Source organism: Hemicordylus capensis, chromosome 9 (genome assembly GCF_027244095.1).
Source record: "Hemicordylus capensis ecotype Gifberg chromosome 9, rHemCap1.1.pri, whole genome shotgun sequence".
NCBI classification, from domain to species: Eukaryota; Metazoa; Chordata; class Lepidosauria; order Squamata; family Cordylidae; genus Hemicordylus; species Hemicordylus capensis.
The window spans coordinates 17,304,515-17,324,574 of NC_069665.1; the positions used below are offsets into that span (position 1 = coordinate 17,304,515).

The 20,060-nt window shown below is 45.4% G+C and overlaps 2 protein-coding genes across 10 annotated transcripts in view; one reads left to right on the forward strand and one right to left on the reverse strand.

The window, feature by feature from the left end:
* Positions 1-2,030, forward strand: part of ACD (ACD shelterin complex subunit and telomerase recruitment factor) — a 40,517-nt gene extending 38,487 nt beyond the window's left edge. For 4 of the 5 annotated variants that reach the window (XM_053270902.1, XM_053270905.1, XM_053270904.1 and 1 more), the window contains 3 exons: positions 62-888; positions 1,272-1,351; positions 1,872-2,030. In XM_053270902.1, coding sequence (XP_053126877.1) covers positions 62-888; positions 1,272-1,351; positions 1,872-1,932 — 968 coding nt within the window. In that variant the 3' untranslated portion in view covers positions 1,933-2,030. Of the gene's footprint in view, positions 1-61; positions 889-1,271; positions 1,352-1,871 lie in introns of those variants that run through there. The other variant, XR_008311243.1, reaches the window with a different exon arrangement.
* Positions 2,031-2,518: 488 nt separating this feature from the next.
* The window catches only part of CARMIL2 (capping protein regulator and myosin 1 linker 2), an 89,873-nt gene continuing 72,331 nt past the window's right edge, over positions 2,519-20,060 (reverse strand). For 4 of the 5 annotated variants that reach the window (XM_053270895.1, XM_053270894.1, XM_053270892.1 and 1 more), the window contains 9 exons: positions 15,472-15,575; positions 14,699-15,104; positions 13,715-13,834; positions 12,944-12,980; positions 11,325-11,396; positions 10,069-10,419; positions 9,462-9,569; positions 4,821-4,925; positions 2,519-4,482 (listed from right to left, as the gene is read on the reverse strand). In XM_053270895.1, the coding sequence (XP_053126870.1) occupies positions 4,313-4,482; positions 4,821-4,925; positions 9,462-9,569; positions 10,069-10,419; positions 11,325-11,396; positions 12,944-12,980; positions 13,715-13,834; positions 14,699-15,104; positions 15,472-15,575 (1,473 nt within the window). In that variant the 3' untranslated portion in view covers positions 2,519-4,312. The remainder of the gene's footprint in view (positions 4,483-4,820; positions 4,926-9,461; positions 9,570-10,068; positions 10,420-11,324; positions 11,397-12,943; positions 12,981-13,714; positions 13,835-14,698; positions 15,105-15,471; positions 15,576-20,060) is intronic. The other variant, XM_053270897.1, reaches the window with a different exon arrangement.

The following is a 20,060-nucleotide window of genomic DNA, read 5'->3' on the forward strand; positions in this document are numbered from 1 at the left end:
GTGCCATGTAGGTTGCATTTTTGTGTCTTGAAATAGTTGGTGTGTGTTTGTACTTTGGCAGAAACATGTGACCTGGCAGTCAGTCTTCCTCACACACAGCAGATGCTTTTGGCTCGTACTGCTGAGGAAGAGGAGGCTGTACACTCCAACAGCTGCACCCCAGAAGCCCTGGAGCCTTGCAATAATACCTTGCAGTGTAGTTCTGCCCAGGCTGAGCCAATGGAGCTGGAATCCCCATCACTACTTCCGACTCACAGTAAAGAATCTCTCAAGAAGCCTGGCAGTCAAGAAACTGAACCCGCTGCACGTCAATCCAGTAAAACTCCAAATATTGATGAGAGTCTTCCCTGTGGCCAGCCACTGATGAATTCACATTCCCACAGCAGCATGTGCCTCTTCTCATCTGTCCAGCCCACCATTAGGACTGACTGCTCTCTTGGGCCCTTATTTGAAAATGCAGAGGAAGATGATCTGGCCCAGTTGCAGAGGAATAAAGCGATGGCGAGAGGAACTGGGGAGAAATCCTTGGACAGGGGCAGCAAATGTGTAGCTAAAAGGAAAAGGACACCGGATAGGGAGAAACCTGAGGATATGTTTAGGAGTCCAACCTGCGTTGGTCAGAAAGATCTAAGGCAGCCTTCCACATTAGTTTTTCCAGAATCCAATAAGCTAGATAGGAAGCTGGTACCTCAGAAGCCTTCCTTCAAATTTATGAGCACCCCCAAGAAGAGCCGGATACACGATATTCAAGTTCAAGCTCATTGGATAGCTACCCCAGCCAGATGCTCAAAGAGACTCCTAGAAACTAGGACAAAGCAGGCAGCAGTAGGAGTTGCTACTAAAAGATCTGCTGACTCATCCGGTGGCTGGCATGGAGAAGAGCAGCAGGTAAATTGGTGATCCAGGGGAAAAACAATGGTGGCCATTAGTAAAAATCCTTGTGCCTTTGGCTTATGGCCAGGATACTCACAGAAAGGAGGGGCCCCTGTGAAGACCTAAGCAGTTGCTTTGGAAAACTCAGTCTCTTCTGACTCCCTTTTCAATTTTGCATATATGTTTGTTTCTGCCACCAAGCTGAGCATAGATTTCCCTTGGTTCAGTAACACAGATTGCTCTTTACCTCTCCAGTTTTGTTGACTGAGTTGCATCATTGACTTGGTCCCCATCTTTTTTTTTTTCCTTTGGGAAGGAAATAGCCTTTAAGTCTCAAATGTAGAGCAAGATAGCAGTCCTGCCTTCAAATTTAGCCTGCCTCTTTTCCTTCCTTCTAGGAACGTGTGAGAGGAGCTGGTTCCCATTTTACATACAAACCACCAACACCGGAACTCTGCTCCCAAGTGCGCTCTGCAAGGTTAGTGTCTCTCCTGGCTAGCACAACTTGAAGTGGGGTGGGAATGAGAGATGGGCTTACAAGTTAAGTTTCCCAAAAGGCTGCTCTGCTTGGAGTCTAACGATACTGTGCCGCCTGCTGCTGGTTCAGGAGATTGACAACTGTGTGGAGGACACAAATCTTTGATTTTCTCTTGTACTGTGTTTCTGCTTATCAGCAGGAGAACTCTTTTTAAAACACAGATAGAACACAATTCTAATTTCTGGCAGGAGAGCTGGGGGATTCTCCCCCAAGGTTTTACAGCTGCACTAATCGCTTGTGGCGTGCAGTAAAGCAAATGTACACACACTTGCAGAATTCCATTTGTACAATTTGGGTTGCATGGCTACCTTTATGCAGAATTGTCAACCACTATTTCCAGACTACCACCTGCTAATTACATAGAATTGTTCTACCCCAGTGCACAACAGTTAGAAACGATTTGCTTATCCCCAGCCACAGTGGTCCCATTTTCACACAGTTTTCTGTCTTTGTTTTACAGAATCTCAAGAGCACTGCTGGGATGGGCACGCTGGGTTTTCAACAATGTGCAGAAGCAATAAGTCTCAAGTCCCTTGTGCATCTCAGGTTGGATGTATCTAAATGTTTTTGCCTTGTAAGAATGTTGTGAGTCTTCCATATTAAAACTAATTTTTGATGAGTGCTTTAACTTAATGGCACACACAGAAAGTCAGACACCCCAATTCACATTCACACAGCCTTGTTTGAGGTAGGGATGGGGGAAACACACATCCCTAAAGCAGAGGCTACACTTCTGGTACAAAGGGAAATTTCAGCTTCTATAGGAGATGACTGACAACGGGTACAGTACATCTCCCCCATAATCTTATACCCCTTTCAGTTTTGCTCTTGTCTACATGCTGCTTTTGTTTGGGGAGTTCTTTCTGAAGAAGTGTTGCACAAACAACTTAGCTACTCCAATGTAATGGAGCTTGATGCAGTTGCTTTTTCCTAAAATAACTGTAAACCATTGCTGCATCGAGTGCTGTACAGATTTTTGTGATGTGTAGATTGTATCCATGCCAGGCATTCATAAGAGTGTTAGAAAATTAGAGTTGTAGCAGCCTACTTGAATCTTGAGTTAAGAATATCTTCTCAGGCTAAATATCAGTTATGGATTGCATCAGATGGTTTTGATCATCTTGCTAACTTTAATTACAAAATATTTCATATAGCTTACATGCATCAATTTCTTGGAGATTAAAATAAATTAGAAAAACACAGCTCTTATAGAAAATATACCTGTGCATACTCCCCCGCCCCCAAGTTGAGCACAGTAACTCAAGATGTGGTTTGGCAGTTGGGAGGGGGGGAGAAAAATTGATTATTTGCCTAAAAAAATAATCATGCTCTTAATGTGAAGAAAACCAGCTATTTGTGCTAGGATACTTCTTAAATATACATGCAGTAGTCACCTGTCATCAGTGGCAGACACCCAAGGATAGTACATTGAGAGCTGGATTCCCTCTGTGTTTGGGTACATTTGTTAAGGTCTGTAGGAGTTTGGCAGTTGTATTATGCCAGATTGTCCTCTGCATGCAGAAATTGTTTCCCAGCTGCAGTTCTGCATTACTAGTGAGCCTAAAATGGTGCTGTGAGAGAGGTTTCTGCATGCTCTACCCTGGTTGTGGGTATCCCATGCTGTGGCAGAGCCTCCTTCAGCACAAGAGTCACCTGCTGTGTTTCTGGTTCCCTGAACAGAAGTAACTGAGGCTCACTGAGAGCTGCCTTCATCTAGTAGGAATTTCCTACACTCAAAGCACTTTAGTATAGGAAACCAGAGTTAAAAGCATATACATAGACCACCACATTTGATGACTGTACATCTTTTACAACATGTATGCAGAGCATAACTGTGCTTAATGACATTAGTCAATTGCAGGTTCTCAGTTGCTGAGGCCAGGGCCATCGCATGGGTTATCCTCTCTTAGGAGCTCCAGGCAGGACAGAAAGTAAATTGTTAAAAATGAGATCTTGCAGGCCCTTCAAAGTAAATGAATTAGAATGAGCTGTTCCAATTGAAATGAACATTTGGTCACAGTCTAGTGGCTATAGATTTGAAGAGAAGCATCTTGCTTAGCATGACACACACACTCGACTCAGAACTTCCCCAGGTGCTTAAGCACCTTCACTTCTTCCTCCCCACCTTCCCCTAACAGCAAGGCACTGCTGGATCTTGTAGACACCATGGAAGCAAAGATGACAGTCTTAATATCACAATAAATGAAACAGGAACAATTTATATTATTATTCTTATTTAATTGTGGGAAGGAAGGCCCAAGGCTCCTTTTATTGGTTCTAACTTGCTGAAAGCTGACCACACACTCTCCTGCCTTATTCATGCCAAACACCCTGCTGGTGCCAGTGGATGTTTGCCTGGAATTGTGGCAATATGTGTGGCCAGAGAAAGAAGGACCTGGGAATAGGTATGCTTCAGCTTGAAGGAAGCAGTAAGATTGTCAACATGAGACAGACCAGCTTGACTTTTGAAACTCAGCTGCATCCATGCCTTTAGCCTTCTCCACAAACCACAACACTCTCCCAAAACATACAGTGCAAGGCAGGCAAATTTAGTGTATGCAAAATAACCCCCCCACCCTCCTGCTGGTAGTTCTTAGTTTCTGGCACTGTACATTTGAGCACCTGCACCAGCTCCCTTCTGTACAAACTGGATACTCTGCTTTTGGCTTTTCCTGCTTAAGCCATCGGAACACTGGGCACTTACATGAGCGTATACAAGAGTGAAAGGGGGACAGCCCAGAAGTCGTGCAAGGGTTTAGACGCCCCCTTGGGGCATGCTTGGTCCTCGGCTGAGTTGCTTGCACCCTTGCAGCGGGCTGTGCTGCTTCTCCAGGTCTACGCCTTCATTCCGTGCTCATTTGTTTGAGCTGCCATCATGCAGAAGAAGCCCCAGCGACTGACTTAGTGCTCTTGCATTGGTGACTTGGGGAGCAGCACAGCAGTTCTTTGGTCTAGGGCTGTATTTTGTGTATTCTCTAGAGTTTGTTCCAGAGCTTGTTGCAACTCTTCTGCTGTTTCTGCTCTTGGCTTTGACTCTGTGGCTGCTGTGTTCTTTGCCTGGCGTGGAGTACCTGCAAGAAACCCCACAAACATTCTGTCAACAAAGCACTAGTGGCCTGGTCTACAGTCCTCATATTGAAACCCACAATACTGGAAAGGCTTTGGGAAACCTGACTGAAGAATCTCTTATGCTGATCTAGCAGCAACTATACAGTATGCTAGAGAGACTGTTCTCTAAAAGTAAGTATGCCCAGCTGGGCAAAATAAACTGTTGAATTGGTTGTCTTAAGTGTCAGGTGATTGTGCCTTAATGGTAATAAAAAGTAGTAATGTTTAGAAGCCATTTGGAAAGCTTCTTGGATTAGTAGTCTAAGCTCGCACCTAATGAAAGGGAGGCTGTTGCTCTTACCGGGGGAGTCAGATGGTGCAGGCATCTCAGGTTCCAACAGGGGCCTGGGCTTAATCTTCCACTTCAGGATAGGGGATCGCTGCAGACAAAGAGGGATTTTCATATCTGCAGGGAATGAAGCCACACTAGCATGTTAGCAGGAACTGGAAGGACAGTTTTTCAGCTGAGACAGACGATGAGGTTGGGAGTTCTGCAAAATGTTGTTCATTTCCTAAATTAAGTGGTGATTCTCTTCATTTAGCAGAGGGAGAGCAACTGGCCCTATTCATCCCTAGCACAGCATCCCTCCAGTGGCTGTTCCTGCTGTCTATCTTATGTTTCTTTTTTAGATTGTGAGCCCTTTGGGGACAGGGAGCCATTTTATTTATATCTATGTAAACCACTTTGGGAGTTCTTATCTAAATATGTTGTTTGTATTACAGGCAGACCTTGATATCTGTGGTTCAGAAATAATGCCCCAACTGTTCCTTCTAAGGTGTGTGCGCATGCACAAAATGTCAGGGGCCCCCACGCAGCTGTTTCTGGCAGGCACGCAGTCTTGCTGCGCTGCTGCTCCTGCCACTGCCGCCCGACTCCCTGCCAAGGTCCCAGTTTCCCCCTCCTCCCCCCCTCCCCTGCTGCTGGGTCTCCATCAGCAGAGCCCATCCATTCCAAAGTCTCGTTGGGAGAGTCCACAGCCCCCTTTCGCAAGACTTCCACAGAGAAGGCGGTTCCCACTAGCCCAGAGCAGCCTCAGCACCATGGTGTGGCCGCCACAAGGAAGCAGCAGGCACGATGTACTAAAAATGTTCTAAATAGTAAGTAAGATGTTGTGAGGAGGGGATGTGTCTCATATAGCTGCAGTTTTTATCATGAGCCTCCAATGCCCATATATAACCATGCTCGTCCCACGCGTGTTCTGTGGGTTGAGAAAGGTGTCCAGAAGATTTTTTTGGTGGTTGTTTTTGTTTCCCCCCCATGGAAAACAAGAACAAAATATTTAGCTTCTGGCAGCATAGTGAAGGCTTGGTCTCCTTTGGGAGCCATTCCTCTTAGCTTTTGCTAACTCCACTGCTGCTTTTTCTCATTTTGCCACCTAAGGAAACTGGATGGAGCGAGGGTACTCCCCTCTGTGTGCTTACTTGCACTGTCTCTGATGCTGTGGTCCTCTAAAGCAATGTTTCTCAACCTTTTTGGAGTCAAGGACCGCTAAATTCTTTGTGCAGAGTTTCAAGGACCACTACATTCTTCATGCACAGGTCTGAGTGAGAACTGTCAAGCACGTGTGGTGCTTTTATTTTATTTTTCTTGCGTGTGAACTGCTCCCCAATAACTCGCAGGGACTTCAGGGTCAATCTGGCCAACATGTGAATGCAGCACCTCCATTCCAGAGGAGATGTGTGTTAAAGGGCTTTAAAAGCCTCCTTTGAAAAATCTCCTGCAATCAAACTTTACTGAATTTGTTCACAATTCTGAGAAAACATACATAGGCTCACACTGCATGGTTGAAAGTCTCCTTTGCTAATCTGCAGTGGGGATCCCATTTTAATAATTAGTGTTTCTAGTGTGTTCTAGGCATTAAAAGGAGCACAACTATGTAGTACTCAATGTATATCACTATATATTGTGAAGTGTGTGTATTCAGTGAAATGTATTTCTAGGCAGCATACTTATTTTGAAATATCAGACTTAAATCCTTGGGGGCCTGGGGTGTGCAGAGGCCCTGGACTTTGAGAAGGGGCCCCATTTTAAAATCTGGTCTCTGGGCCCACTCCATCCTTGCTCCTTTGACCCATTGCCCCTTTGACCCATTGCCCCTTTGACCCATTGCCCCTTTGACCCATTGCCCCTTTGACCCATTGCCCCTTTGACCCATTGCCCCTTTGACCCATTGCCCCTTTGACCCATTGCCCCTTTGACCCATTGCCCCTTTGACCCATTGCCCCTTCGACCCATTGCCCCTTCGACCCATTGCCCCTTCGACCCATTAAGTCAAAAGTTTGAAGAGTCAATAGTTCAAAAGTGAACTTTCGTAAAGGGCTCACACTCTAAAAAGATACATAGGTTGGGTACTAGGAACAGCCCCCCACCTCTGAGGGATTTTGTGCTGGGGCTGGATAGGGCCAGTTGCTCCCCCCTTTCAATCAAGAGAATCATCACTAGAGGTGATCTCTGCTCCGTTAGCAGGAGGTTGGTGTGTGCTCCAGATTCAATGGTTCGAAGGTTCAATGGTTCGAAGGTTCAAAGGTGCTGCTTAGATTGCCGGCCAGGAGGACAAGCAGGAGAGAGGGCGAACAGGGCAAGTGGCTGAGGGGACCTGGGGCTGGGCAGGAGGCAATGGGGAGTCATGTGAGGTGTCTCTGGGGGGCCCCCAAGGCAGTGGGGCTCCCCTTGCCTTATAGTAGTTACACCCCTGCCTTAGGATCACTTCATTCCAGTGCCATACATCCAATTACCCTTTTGCGTGAATGCACAAAATGGTATCTTGCCTCTCCCCTGCACCATGCTGCCTCCCTCAGCCCTCCTTGGTACTTGTGCTTGCTCCCCCTCCCCCAAGGAATGCCCACCTGCACTCCCTTTCTGTGCCTCCATGATACTCCTCTTCCTCTTCTGTGCCATGTGCAAAACTGAGGAAGTGAGTGCCTTGATTGCAGTTGTTGGGGTGGGGTTGACTCCCAGCCAAGGACCAGCACTCAACCCTTTGTGGACCGGTAGCGGTCCAGGGACCGGTGGTTAAGAAACTGTGCTCTAAAGTTCTGAACTTCAACTTTGCAGGATGAGGGAACTAGCTCTTGGGTGCTTTCATGAACTGTCTCTCATGCTGTGATGCCTCCCTGGCAACTGAGGAGGCTTGGGGTTCATGCTGCTCTGTGCTGGATGACAACAGCAGGGGGAGGATTCTCTGATCTTACATTACTGCATTATAATTTACGTTATACATTCCTGGAGGCAACTAGAGAGTGGAAGAGCATAATATCCAAGGTGGCCAAGGCACTGTGGTGTACTATCCATTTCCCCCAGCTCCCCACTGCAGGTGTTATGGGAGATTTTCCAGATCATTTTCTGAGACTCTGGAACCTACACCCCGCCCCCATCCCATAGACACAGTGCTTCGTTATTCATGGTTGTAGGTGCGGAACCTAACCCCACACGAGTAATGAGGTCCTCCTCTATTCAGTACATTATGTGTAGAACATCCAGGCATCACGGCACACAGTGCTCCAGCAACTGCTGTTCTGCTCTAAAGCGCCTGGAGACAACAGGAGCCGGAGACTGGCCTTCAGAGTTCAACTGTGCTGGCTCAGCAACTTGGTCCCAAACAGATTTTTGTGTTATATCCTATTGCTCATCATTTCAGGTTGTTACAACAAAACTGCTCAGCACTTGAAAAGAATGTACATTCTGTTCTGGGGTCTGAACTTCAGTGATGTAAGGAGCATCAGTAACATTCCAAGACTTCTTTGGTTTCAGTTTCTGCACCTATGCTGCATTTGTTTTTCAGGGATTCCCAGCCTTGGGTCCCCAAATGTTGGACCACGGTGGTCCATGGATGAGGGGAACTGGGAGTGATGGGAATTGTAATGACCAGTCTGCTAGCACCAACCTCACAATAACTACCATTGATAAACTGAAGCAAGGTTAGTAGTTTAATGAGTACTGCTAGTGGCCTTGTAGCCATACACATTTAGTCCATCTTTGCCCAAACCCCTGCACAGGTAGAAAGCCTGTCCATGCTCTTAAAATGAAGGAGCAAAGGCGATGACAGGGCTCCACTGCCATCATGAGAACTGAGAGCACAATCTAAACACTCTTTCCGCCCCCGTTCTAAAAAAAAATATGTCTGAACTGTATGGTGCTCTTATACGGAGAGGAGAGCTGGTCTTGTGGTAGCAAGCATGACTTGTCCCCATAGCTAAGCAGGGTCTGCCCTGGTTGCATCTGAATGGTGATGTGTGAGCACTGCAAGATATTCCCCTCAGGGGATGAAGCCGCTCTAGGAAGAGCAGAAGGTTTCAAGTTCCCTCCCTGGCTTCTCCAAGATAGGGCTGAGAGAGATTCCTGCCTGCAACCTTGGAGAAGCCACTGCCAGTCTGCGAAGACAATTCTGAACTAGATGGACCAATGGTCTGACTCAATATATGGCAGTTTCCTATGTTCCTATGTTCCTACTAAACCCCCAATGGTAAAGGTAAAGTGTGTTGTCAAATCAGTGTCAACTCCTGGCGACCACAGAGCCCTGTGGTTGTCTTTGGTAGAATACAGGAGGGGTTGACCATTGCCATCTCCTACGCAGTGTGAGATGATGCCTTTCATCACCTTTCAGAGATGTTTCCCAGAGTCTGGAAAACATACCAACGGGGATTTGAACTGAGACTCAAACCGGCAACCTGTAGTCTGTATTAAACTGTACCAGCTCACAATGGGGGTCAGTCTTACTTTGAATGAATCTTTAGCAGATGGTAAAGGAGCCCTGGTCTAAAATTCTGGGTGCTAGATAGTGTTGCAAGATCAAAAATGACTATTAGAGAAGGGATTGTCTGAAAAGTATCCTGATGCATAGAGGAAGGTATTTTCTCCTCAGTGAGCTGTATGCTGCATGTAAAACCTGCCTAGACTACGAGCGCCTTTATTGAGGCCATCCCTTACTCAGTCTCTACTTACGGTGCAGCTCAACCGCACAAGCCTGGTCCCTGAGCTGCTCTTCATGAACAGACATGGCCCTCCGGTTGGCTACAGGCTTCAGACGAGGTTTAGGTTTGAGTTGATTGTCTGAAAGGAAGAGAGTTTAAGTTCAGTGTTCAAACAGACCTTGGCAATTGGCAGGTAAATTCTGGGAGCAACTGCAAGGCGGTGGCCAGGAGCACTTTTTATCAGCTTCGGCTGATACTTCAGCTACGTCCATCACTATTATTGTTTAATTAATTAACTTTTATACCTCCCTTCCTAATTTGGCTCAGGGTGAATGACCTTAAAACAGTGGTACATATGCTGGTAACCTCCAGACTTGACTACTGAAATGTGTTCTATGTGGGACTGCCTTTGTACATAGCCTGGAAGCTACAATTGGTACAGAATGTAGCAGCCAGATTGGTCTCTGGGACAACACAAAGGGACCACAGAACACAGTTTTTGAAAGAACTGCACTGTAGCAAGGTGGGGCAGAGAAAACTGCTGCACAATTCTCTGGACTCTCTGGATGTGAGGGAATTTGGTGGAGAAGCAAGCAGCAAGGTTGGGAGGAGCAGGATTTCAATAGTGCTGAGCATACCTCCAGCAATCGTGTTTACATCAGCATGTGAATTCTGTAGTTCGGAGAATGCCCATACTTCTTCAGCATTGCTGGTTCTCCTGACGGGAGCTGGGCCTGCTGTGCTTCTCCTGATCCTGGGCAAACTGCTGCTCCAGCTCTCTCTGCTTTTCTGCTCTCTGGGGCTGGCCGGCTCCTGAACCACAAAAGCTCTTCTTGGGGAAGAGCTGAGTTCTGAACACTTGCCCTTGAGCTCTACATTCAGTTGCTTCCCAAGAGCCTTCCAGGACAATCTCCCCTCGCCGGCTCCACTACTTGGATCTGTACTTGGTCTGCCATATGCATCAGCAGGACCTATTCGCACAGTAGGATCTGCAAGAGAGTGATGCAAGCTATCAGCCCATACCAAAACATGGGCTAGCGTCTTAGCCTTTCCCCTCTGTTATGTGCCTGATCAGCTTGTTTAGAAGGCTGCATTTCCAAGCCGGTGTTCATCAAACAGCCCATTTCTGCTATCTGCCCATTATTTATTTTAATTTAGTTTATTGCACCCTTCTAGGAGCTCAGGGCAGCTTACGTGGTCCTCTCTGTTCCTATCTTCACAAAAATCCCATAAAGTAGATTGGGCCGAGAGGGAATTTGAATTCAGGTCTCCCTAGTCCTAGTCTGGCAGTATAGTACTACACTGTTTCTGTTAAGGCCCTTTGCAGAAGAGATCCAAAGTGCCTTTTATGCAAGTCAAACACAGAGGACTGAGAAGCAGAGCACTGTTCAGATTAGAACATGCAGAACAGTGCAGAAACTGTTTCTGCTCATCTCCCTAAAGAAGTGCTGTGTTTAGGCTCAGTCTGCACAGGACAAATGCAATCCAAGGCCAAGGCTAAGTGGGGTGGATAGATGGAGACCAGTAACACCCAGGTTGGGTGCATTCAGCCCCCAAGTACAATGAGTGGGCCTCACTGTTTCCACATAACCCACCTCACAGGGTTGTGGTGAAAATAAAGGGGACAGGACACCCCATGTGTCATGTTCAGTTCTTTAAGGAACGGTGTGTAAAGACTGACATTCAATATTATTCCCGTTTCACTTCCCATGGGCTATGGAACAAGATTATCTTATGACTTCTGGGCTACAGCATCTGATACAAAGTTCTGTATGCAGATTGCAAAGGGAAGGGTGTGATCAGTTGAGTTGGCTTCTGCTAAGTGGCTACAGTGAGAAGAGCAGCATTTTAAGCCCCAAGGAATAGAAACACCTCTGTCTCAAAGCACACCTACCTGTGGACATGGAGTGTGTGCGGGGTTTCAAGGAGCAAGGAGGAGACTCTGCCGAACTGTCCACAATGTCTCCTAGAAATAAAACAGCTACATTCAGAGAGAAGGCCTGAAATTCCAAGGGGTTCTTCTTGGGCAGGGGTTATACCCGAGGGCAATTTAAAGAGTTCGATATCCCAAAGTGCAGCTCCAGCCTGCAAAGGGCGCTGAAGTTAACCTAGCTCTCACTGAAATGCTATGAGTGCCTGGACTTCACCACTTCAGGCTGCAAGTGGGGGGCTCACACTGGAATTCTGAATTTCAAAACAAAACCATGAATGTGGGAAGCAAGCTCGGTAGAGAAGCCTGGGCTAGGACCCTTCTTGACGTTTCTCGTTTTCTGTGGGCAGTGAAGTTGTTTGCATGCAGGACGTTCCATTGCATGGGCTCTCACCTGCAGTCTCGAATGGTATAGACCAGGCACAGGATTGCCACCTCACTGGGCACTAGAATAAACTCCTGCAAGTTTATTCTGTGCTCGATGGTAGGTCAAGGGAATTTGTCTATCTTTCTGCTGGCCTTGAACTATACATCTAACAAATCCTTTCTAAACAACTCTGTGCCCTCACGGACATCACACAACTGGAGCTGGAGTTGTTGCTCATCTTGGAGAAAATCACTTTGCTTCTGCTTTCAAGAAGAGGCCTTGATACAGTGAGCTACTATGAGAAAAATAGGAACTGTTTCCCATATGAATAGATTTTAAAAGAGTGAGCAGCTAGAACCTCATAGTCAGAGACATTGTCATTACAATTAGTTCCTTGTAGGATGTTCGCAATATGCCAATTCCAGCTTGTCATTTATTCTCCTGCCGGTGAAAACAGCATGTTTTCTAAAGTTCACTAGTATCACTTTACCAAAGAAGTTGCAAAAGACAAAAAAACAAAGCTGCCAGTGGTATTGTTAATTTTCCTTTAGCAGGAAATGGAGTGACGCCATGCATCTAAGCTCTGTGTCTTGAGAATATATCGAGTGGTATTTTCCCTTCAGGCCCAGTAGATGTCATTCATATGCAATGCACATTTATAGACAAGGCATGGTAGTCCTCCCTGTGCTTCTCATCTTAAACTACCTTGTCATTTTAATGCTCACTGTCAAGGAGGGTGCATTTCCAGGGTCCTCCTTTGTGTTTTAAAATGATAAACACGGATGCTAGTCAATTCTACATGCCCAAGAGGGCTTTGGACTTGTGTTACTCAAATTGCATCTATCCTTGTTACACATCCAACTACTTACAAAATGGAGGAGAGTTACAAAAACATTTTTTGATGTGGCATAGGGGAAGAAAAAGCCCACTAGATGTGTGCAGCAAGTCCTTGGGCGTACTTAAACATAGCCACTAGAATCCCAGACCTGGATTATTTTCCCCAACTCTTCTAATCAAATGTTTAAGCATTACTTTGAGCAAACTGAAATAGTTTTCCTGCCCTGATACAGGCAGGAATTCTGAAGCTGATGGGGCACTAAGGCTCCTTGCAATGTGCAGATGAGAGGCTGCTCAAGCACCACAAGGTAGTGAATGCTGGACTTCAAAAGTAGGGGGAGTAGCGTCCTTATTCTAAGTGAAATCGAGTGTTACTCACCATCAGAACCAGCTTTCTTGATCTCCCCATCTTTGTTCTGCAAAAGAATGGAAAGAAATGAATTGTTGGGGCAGATCCTTTCCAGGAAACCATTCTGTAGAGTCTACAGTGGGGAAAAAGAAACCCTGCCACCTGGCATGAAATGGAAAGGAACACAACCAGAGAGGAGCAAGGATTAGAATGCGGGTAGGACAGGCCCTAGTGGATGTGAGAAGGAGGGTACGAGTAGTTGCCTCTTTATAGATCTTTATTCTGCCATTTTGGATAGACTATCTTGGAGAATGGGTTATGTCATTTACACTCACTGGAATGTCTCTTCAGAGATCTGGGATGGAGCTGTATTGAGAATATTGGAGTTGGGATGGAGCAAAAGGTCAGGAAATGTGACTTTTTGTCAAAAGAGAGCACCATCAATACAGTAAGCCGCTCCTCAAAAATACTGAGCAAAACTCATCAACCAAAAAACAGTTAATAATTTGGAACATGCATTTCTTTGTGTTGATCTTGCAAAAGGATGACTCCCACTTTGTTTTCAATTTAAGACAAAGATGAGCTGTGATTAAGATCAGTATAATAGTTGACTTAAACTAATCAAAGACAACAAAGATAAGGCCAACAGATTCCAGCTCCCAAATCTTATCACACTTCTACCTTCTCCCATGGGAATCTCTCTGGGAGAGGATCTGTGCAGAGCAGTTCAGCCAGTGCTTGCTGGGAACCAGCAGGGCAACCACTAAGAACCCATCTATATCAAACAGCATGGTCTCTCACCTGCTTCTTTTTGCCTTCGGAGGACAAAACCTTGGTGACACCAATTCTATGGAGCATGACATGGACACGCTGCTCAAATGAGCTGGGCAGCTCACCATCGCTCTTCTCAAAAGGCCTCTTCTGTAGGGCAAACAGATGATACAACTAGGCACCCTCACTTAGATTCTGATGTCAATTCAGTACTTGAACAGCACAGACCAGGGACTTTGCTTGGCTAGGTCGCACATCCTAGCAGAGCCGTCCTGCTTATTCCTTTTGTTGCATTTTTTTTTTTAGCTGCCAGGGGACCTTTTCTGAGTTTGTCCATCCTAGTTGTGACCCAGGTAGACTGACAAACTGGCCTAGGCTGTGTGCCACCTTTCATAAATTGGGTCTGCTCTGGTCTCCACTTTAACCCAGACAGACCGATTATTTAGGAATGAAGTATCCAAACCCTACCCACCCCCACCCATCAGAAGAGCTTAAATCTCATCCAGATTCATCCCCACAGCAATTGCTGCATAGGCAACAATGAGCTCACACCTTTACTTGTTTACAGAGTCTCCTGCTGTTTCAAGATGCACAACTTCTGTATTGTATCACATCCCCCTCATCATAAAGCTGCCAACAACTACAGCCATGCTTAAAACATGGACATGACTCGAAGCTTGTGTTCATCAAAAACACATCTATCATAAGCTATTTTGTCAGTTAGTCTACAGCAGAATTGGAGAAAACCTCCGTCTAGCTGTTGGGGAGGAACCTGCTTTATTTATATCAGTGAGGAATGTAAGAACATAAGAACAGCCCTGCTGGATCAAGCCCAAGGCCTATCTAGTCCTGCATCCTGTTTCACACAGTGGCCCACCATGTCCAGTTATCCATATCATAGGACTTGCCTTAAAACACCTTGCACCTTAAGACAACACTGAATATCCTCAGACTTGTACAGCCTCAAGGACAAAAGGTTGCCATTCCACTTGAGAAGAGCTACGGCAGACTTACCTTTTCATGTCTCACACCAAGTGTCTCTTCATCTTCCCCTGACAGGAGGATCAGGGACTGAGACTTTCCCTCCCTGGAATATTTGGGCCTGGCCCTGCGAGCACTGTCTGGAGTCTGGCTTTGCTCCAGGTGGCCTCTGCTCTCCACAGCCAGCCCTCCTTCCTCAGACTTGCTTAGTGCTTTCGTTGACTCACTGGCTTTGCTGGGGGCTCTTAAAATGTCACTGAGCATCAGCTTCCTGCCCCTTGCTGCTAATGGACTACCCTCGGGCTCTTTCTCTGGCCTGGCACTCCGGGTCGACTTTGGCTTCTTGAAGGCAAAGAAGTGTCCTATTTTCTTTTTGAAGGTCCGAGAGCCGGAGGATATTGGTGTGGCCACTGCGGGGGGATCTTCCAGTGGAACAGGGCTGCAGCCAGACAGCAAAGAGAAAACCACAGAATTATTGAGAAGCTGCAGACTGAAGCTTTAGGTACCATGACAGATCAGGGTCCCATTTAATTTGTGTGGATGAGACACCCTCAGATAATCCAAAGAACTTCTTTTCTCTGATGAATGTGCCCGATGTGAAAGTTGTTCGGTAATCTTAAAACTCTAATAAATGTCAGTTTTAAAAGGCCTTTGCGATTATGACCTTCCAGCTCTTCAGTTGCAACCTTGTGCCCTAAGAAAAGCAAAGACAGTCCCAGGCCCTTCTCCTCCTCTGCTCCAGTTTCTCCACCACCCACTAAATTACTGACTGGAAACTCCCAGATTGAGACAATGTCTTTACTTACAGCAAGTGCTCGTGAATCACCTTCCTTGTGAAAAACTCATCTAGCCCTTCATCCAGCCTAGCGATACTTCTGTCTTCATCATTCTCACGTACAGGTGGCTGCACCTAGGAGAAAATGTCATAGTTAGGGAGACCGGCAAGAGGAACAACACACCGTTGGATGGGATAAGGGGACAAGTACATGTGTGGATTGCTAGAGGTCTATCGATAGCCCTCTAGCAATAGACATGTGTGGATTGATAGAGGTCTATAAAATCATGCATGGAGTGGAGAAAGTGGATAGAGAGAAGTTCTTCTCCCTCTCACATAACACTACAACCAGGGGTCATCCCATGAAATTGATTGCCGGGAAATTTAGGACCAACATGTAAAGGCAAAATGTAACCTCAGAGAACAGAACCATCTTAGTTATTTGTTATTGTATAGAAATCAAATAAACAAATAAAGTCTGATCAAAAGGTATTTCATGGAAAAAGAGTTTTCTGCACGCACACATACGTGCGCGCACACACACACACACACACACTACATTCGGAGAAAAATAAAAGTTTGATGCACACACAAATAAGGCCGTGTTCTCATAATCATGATAATTCTTGTTAAGGAGTTAAAACCAATGGCAATCCTGGTCAAATTGCTGTGGTTGAACCACATTTAACCAGTTATCTATCCTGGTTAAATGTGGTTTAACTACAGTGATTTGACCAGGATGGCCTGGGAAATCTTTTAACCAGGATGCCATGGTTGTGAAAAAGCAACTTAAGAACAGTGGGTAGCATATCCAGTCATGACTAAGAGCCAGGTCTCATGATCGGTGAGACCCGGTTTGGTGAGCTGAGCGGGCTAAGCCCGCTCTCCCCACAGACGATCCGGGCGGGAGCCCTGGGCAGCCGGATTGGCCGCCCACACAATTGCCAGCTCCGTGACGGATTGGCTCCCGCAAGCTCCAGCATGCCCTGCGTGAGACCCCTGGAGCCGGCTTTTCGCCTCCCCTCTGGGGGTCTCCTCATGAGTAGTTGCAGTGCAGAGCCGCGGCTACGATTTTTAAAACTAGGTTTGCAGAGCGCTTTTTAAAAAACTTTTTTTAAAAACTAGGTTTGCAGTTTTAGGGCAGGGGTACTTAGGCTGGTTCCCTGCCTAAGAACTACCGGGCTCGCAGCCGAGCCTGGTGGTTCACACGATAGGGCGTAATCGGGCTAGCCTCTGCTAGTCGATTTCGCCCCATCGTGTGAATAGCCTCTAAGTCTTATTGCAATCAATGAATGGGACTTAAGTTAATCTTTACCAAATTGTCTCACTGATGCGACACAATAAGAATACAAAACTACAGACAGCATAAAAACGGGCAAAAAACCAAACAGCTCCATCTTGATATGACCAAAAGCCCAGCAAAAAAGAAACCGGTTTTAAGTACAAGTCTGGCTGAGATAGACAGGGTAGTGCAAGTCTCCAGGAAGAAGGGGATTTCAAGTCTGGGAGATACCACTGAGAAGGCCCTGTGTCAGTAGCTTTATTATATTATAAACAGCACTAGTAAAACTTACATAGATATGGACATTTAATCTCCAAATATATATAAGCAAATGTTAGCGTAGTGGTTAGAGTGGTTAGGATTGGGAATACCCGAGTTCAAATCCCCATTCAACCATGAGACTCACTGGGTGACTCTGGGTGAGTCATGTAGCTCAGCCTGACCTACCTCACAGGGTTGTTGTGAGGATAAAAATAACCATGTGCTCCTCTGAGTGCCTCGGAGGAAGAGCGGGATATAAATATAAATAAAAGTCATTAGATTTGTGGGGGAGGCTGGTAACCTTACAATCCACATGGCTTCTTTAGCCAGTCCCAGCATTGGTTCCCTGGGTCAGGTGGACACAAAGGCCACAACGAAAAATAAAACAACAACTAGATATTTGGTGGAAAACACTGGATTTTTGATCAGAAAATAATTTTGGCAAAAAATAGAAGAAATTGAGGATGAGTGAGCTTTCCGAAGAGGGACCCTTTCTAACATGACCTTTTGAGTATAAGGAAGTGTCCTTAGGCTTGGAAGCTGGTAGTGCCTTCCTAGTTGATGGCGCTTATCTTTAACAAATTCCTTTGAAGGAAGGCTCTTGTAAGTTCAACACCTCTTGACTTTGTTTTGATCGACTGGTAACAAAATGGTTTTACTCTAGTTATACAAATTGTGGTTCTTTGAGACATGGGTAAAATACTGAAAAACCATACAACCAAGACATTTTAATTTTACTTTATCATAGCAGGTTGCAACTTGCCATTTTACCACAGCAAAATAGATTCTGCAGCAGCTCAGTAATTATGGGTTGCAGGAGTTGCAAGTCACGTTCAGTGGCAGGGATTCGCAGAACCCACATTTGCAACAGGCCTGGTGAATCTCAAATGAGGGAGGCATGAGGATTATGAAAGCTTTGGAGTTACTTTGCCATTCTTTTGGTAGTGAATGTTGGGGACAGTTTGTCAAAACAAGGTAAAACCCATATGATTTTCCAGTTAAGGGGTGAGACTAACAGGTAAGGACCAAACAAAATAGGACATTCCCACTGGAGGCGGCTTGTATGTAAGGGTAAAATTCAGTAGCAAAAATTAAAGCAGTCATGAAATGAAGCTAAAAAGTAAAACTGTATTCACTTGGGCCACAAGCCATTGTAAAAATTAAACCACATACTGATTTTTAAAAAAGCAAATTGGGCACCATAGAAATCTTTAAAGAAACATACCGTACAACCAACACCCAGGGAAGAAATACCCGAAATATAACAATATAGGGTTGAAGTACATATCATGAAGTTCTTTCGGAAGTACGTAGACTGGTACACAGACTAAAAATTGCCCATAATACAACCAGTAACATGGATGAAGATAATGCAAATACCACCCATTCCAAATGATCTTCTCATTGCTATTTGGAAGTAAGAAGTCAATTTCCTATAAATTTGGCCAGGACTCTTGTCTTTTTGGCAGCACTGGAAGCAGCTTCTCTTTTAACAGAATGGGTTATGGAGCAGCAAAAGAGGCAATGCAACCTATCCTCAATCTCACTTAATCCGCGTTCAACCGCAGATTATACACTGCATTTCAGGATCTGCCATCTAAAACCACAGATGGCATTAGCTGAAATTGGAGAAGTACAGAGACATTTCTCAAGGGACACGTGGTTATGGAAATTAGATCAATCTCCAGCCCATACTTTTATTTAATCTTTGAGAACCAGGAGGCAGTGGAGCCACGTATGGCAACTCCTACTGGATAGAGACAAACTATTCCCAAATTCTGCAACAGACAGCTACGTATCAGTAGGATGCCTGTAACAAAAAGTGTAGAAGGTCTCATTTTAGCACATGCTCTTAAAAGAAAATTTAAAAGTCCCTTTCTTGTCACACCTGTAGGTGGTAGAGTAGAATCTGAGCAGGATATCTTTGCAGGAGAGGGGCTTCCCACAGACATGCCTCCACTTTGGAGGCTCCAGTCAAGAGCAGCACTAAAGGTAAAGTGTGCCATCAAGTTGGTGTCGACTCCTGGCGACCACAGAGCCCTAGGACTGTCTTTGGTGGAATACAGGAGGGGTTTACCATTGCCGCCTCCTGCGCAGTATGAGATGATGCCTTTCAGCATCCTCCTATATCGCTGCTGCCCTATATAGGTGTTTCAGCAGCACTACAGGATATTTTTAAAATTAATTTCTATTTTTACATTTATAACCTGCTTCTCTGTCAAGGAGCCCAGAGTAGTGTACATGGTTATATTTATCCTCACAACAGCCCTGTGAGGTAGTTAAACTGAGAGATACAGTGGGTATAGGAAAGAATCACCCCCTTTGATAGAACTTAAATTCTGGTTCCCTTACATCCTGAAATGAAAACACAAAGAAAATTCCCTTCACCAGCTGTACTTATCCAATGCGACCTATAACATCCAACTGAAAAACATCACAATTACAGTCCAGAAAAAGTGTCAGAGACAAAAAACAAGAATTACTGAGATTGAAAAAGGATCACCCCCCAATGTCAATATTTTGTTGAACCACCTTTTGCTTCAATAACAGCCTTGAGTCTGTTGGGATACTTCTCTATCAACCTTGCACATCTAGACGGAGCAATATTTGCCCACTCCTCCATACAGAACTGTTCAAGTTCGGTCACATTGGATGGTAGGTGTTGGTGGACTGCTATCTTCAAATCAAAGTAGGGTCCCCGCAAGACTGGTCCCTGCTGTGTTGTTATTCTCACTCAACACAGAGAGAGCATCCATCTTCCTCCTTTGCACAGGGTTTCCTTCAAATCCCCTGCATCTTGGAGCAGAGAGATGACTCTGTCATTAGAAGAGAAGAGAATAGCGGTCGTGTTCCCTGCTCAATACTAATTTGACTAATACCAGGAACAGAATACTGTCTACATTGCAGAATTCATCAGAGGAAATGAAAGGAAAGTGGTGTGCATGTGTGGTTCTGTAGAAATGCAATTATGTCAGCTTATCTGTGTATCAACTCTGGCAAAAGAATCCAGGTATGTTACTCCAAGTCACCTCAATATCTGCATTGGCTGTTTCTGCAAGTCTGAAGCCAACTTGCCT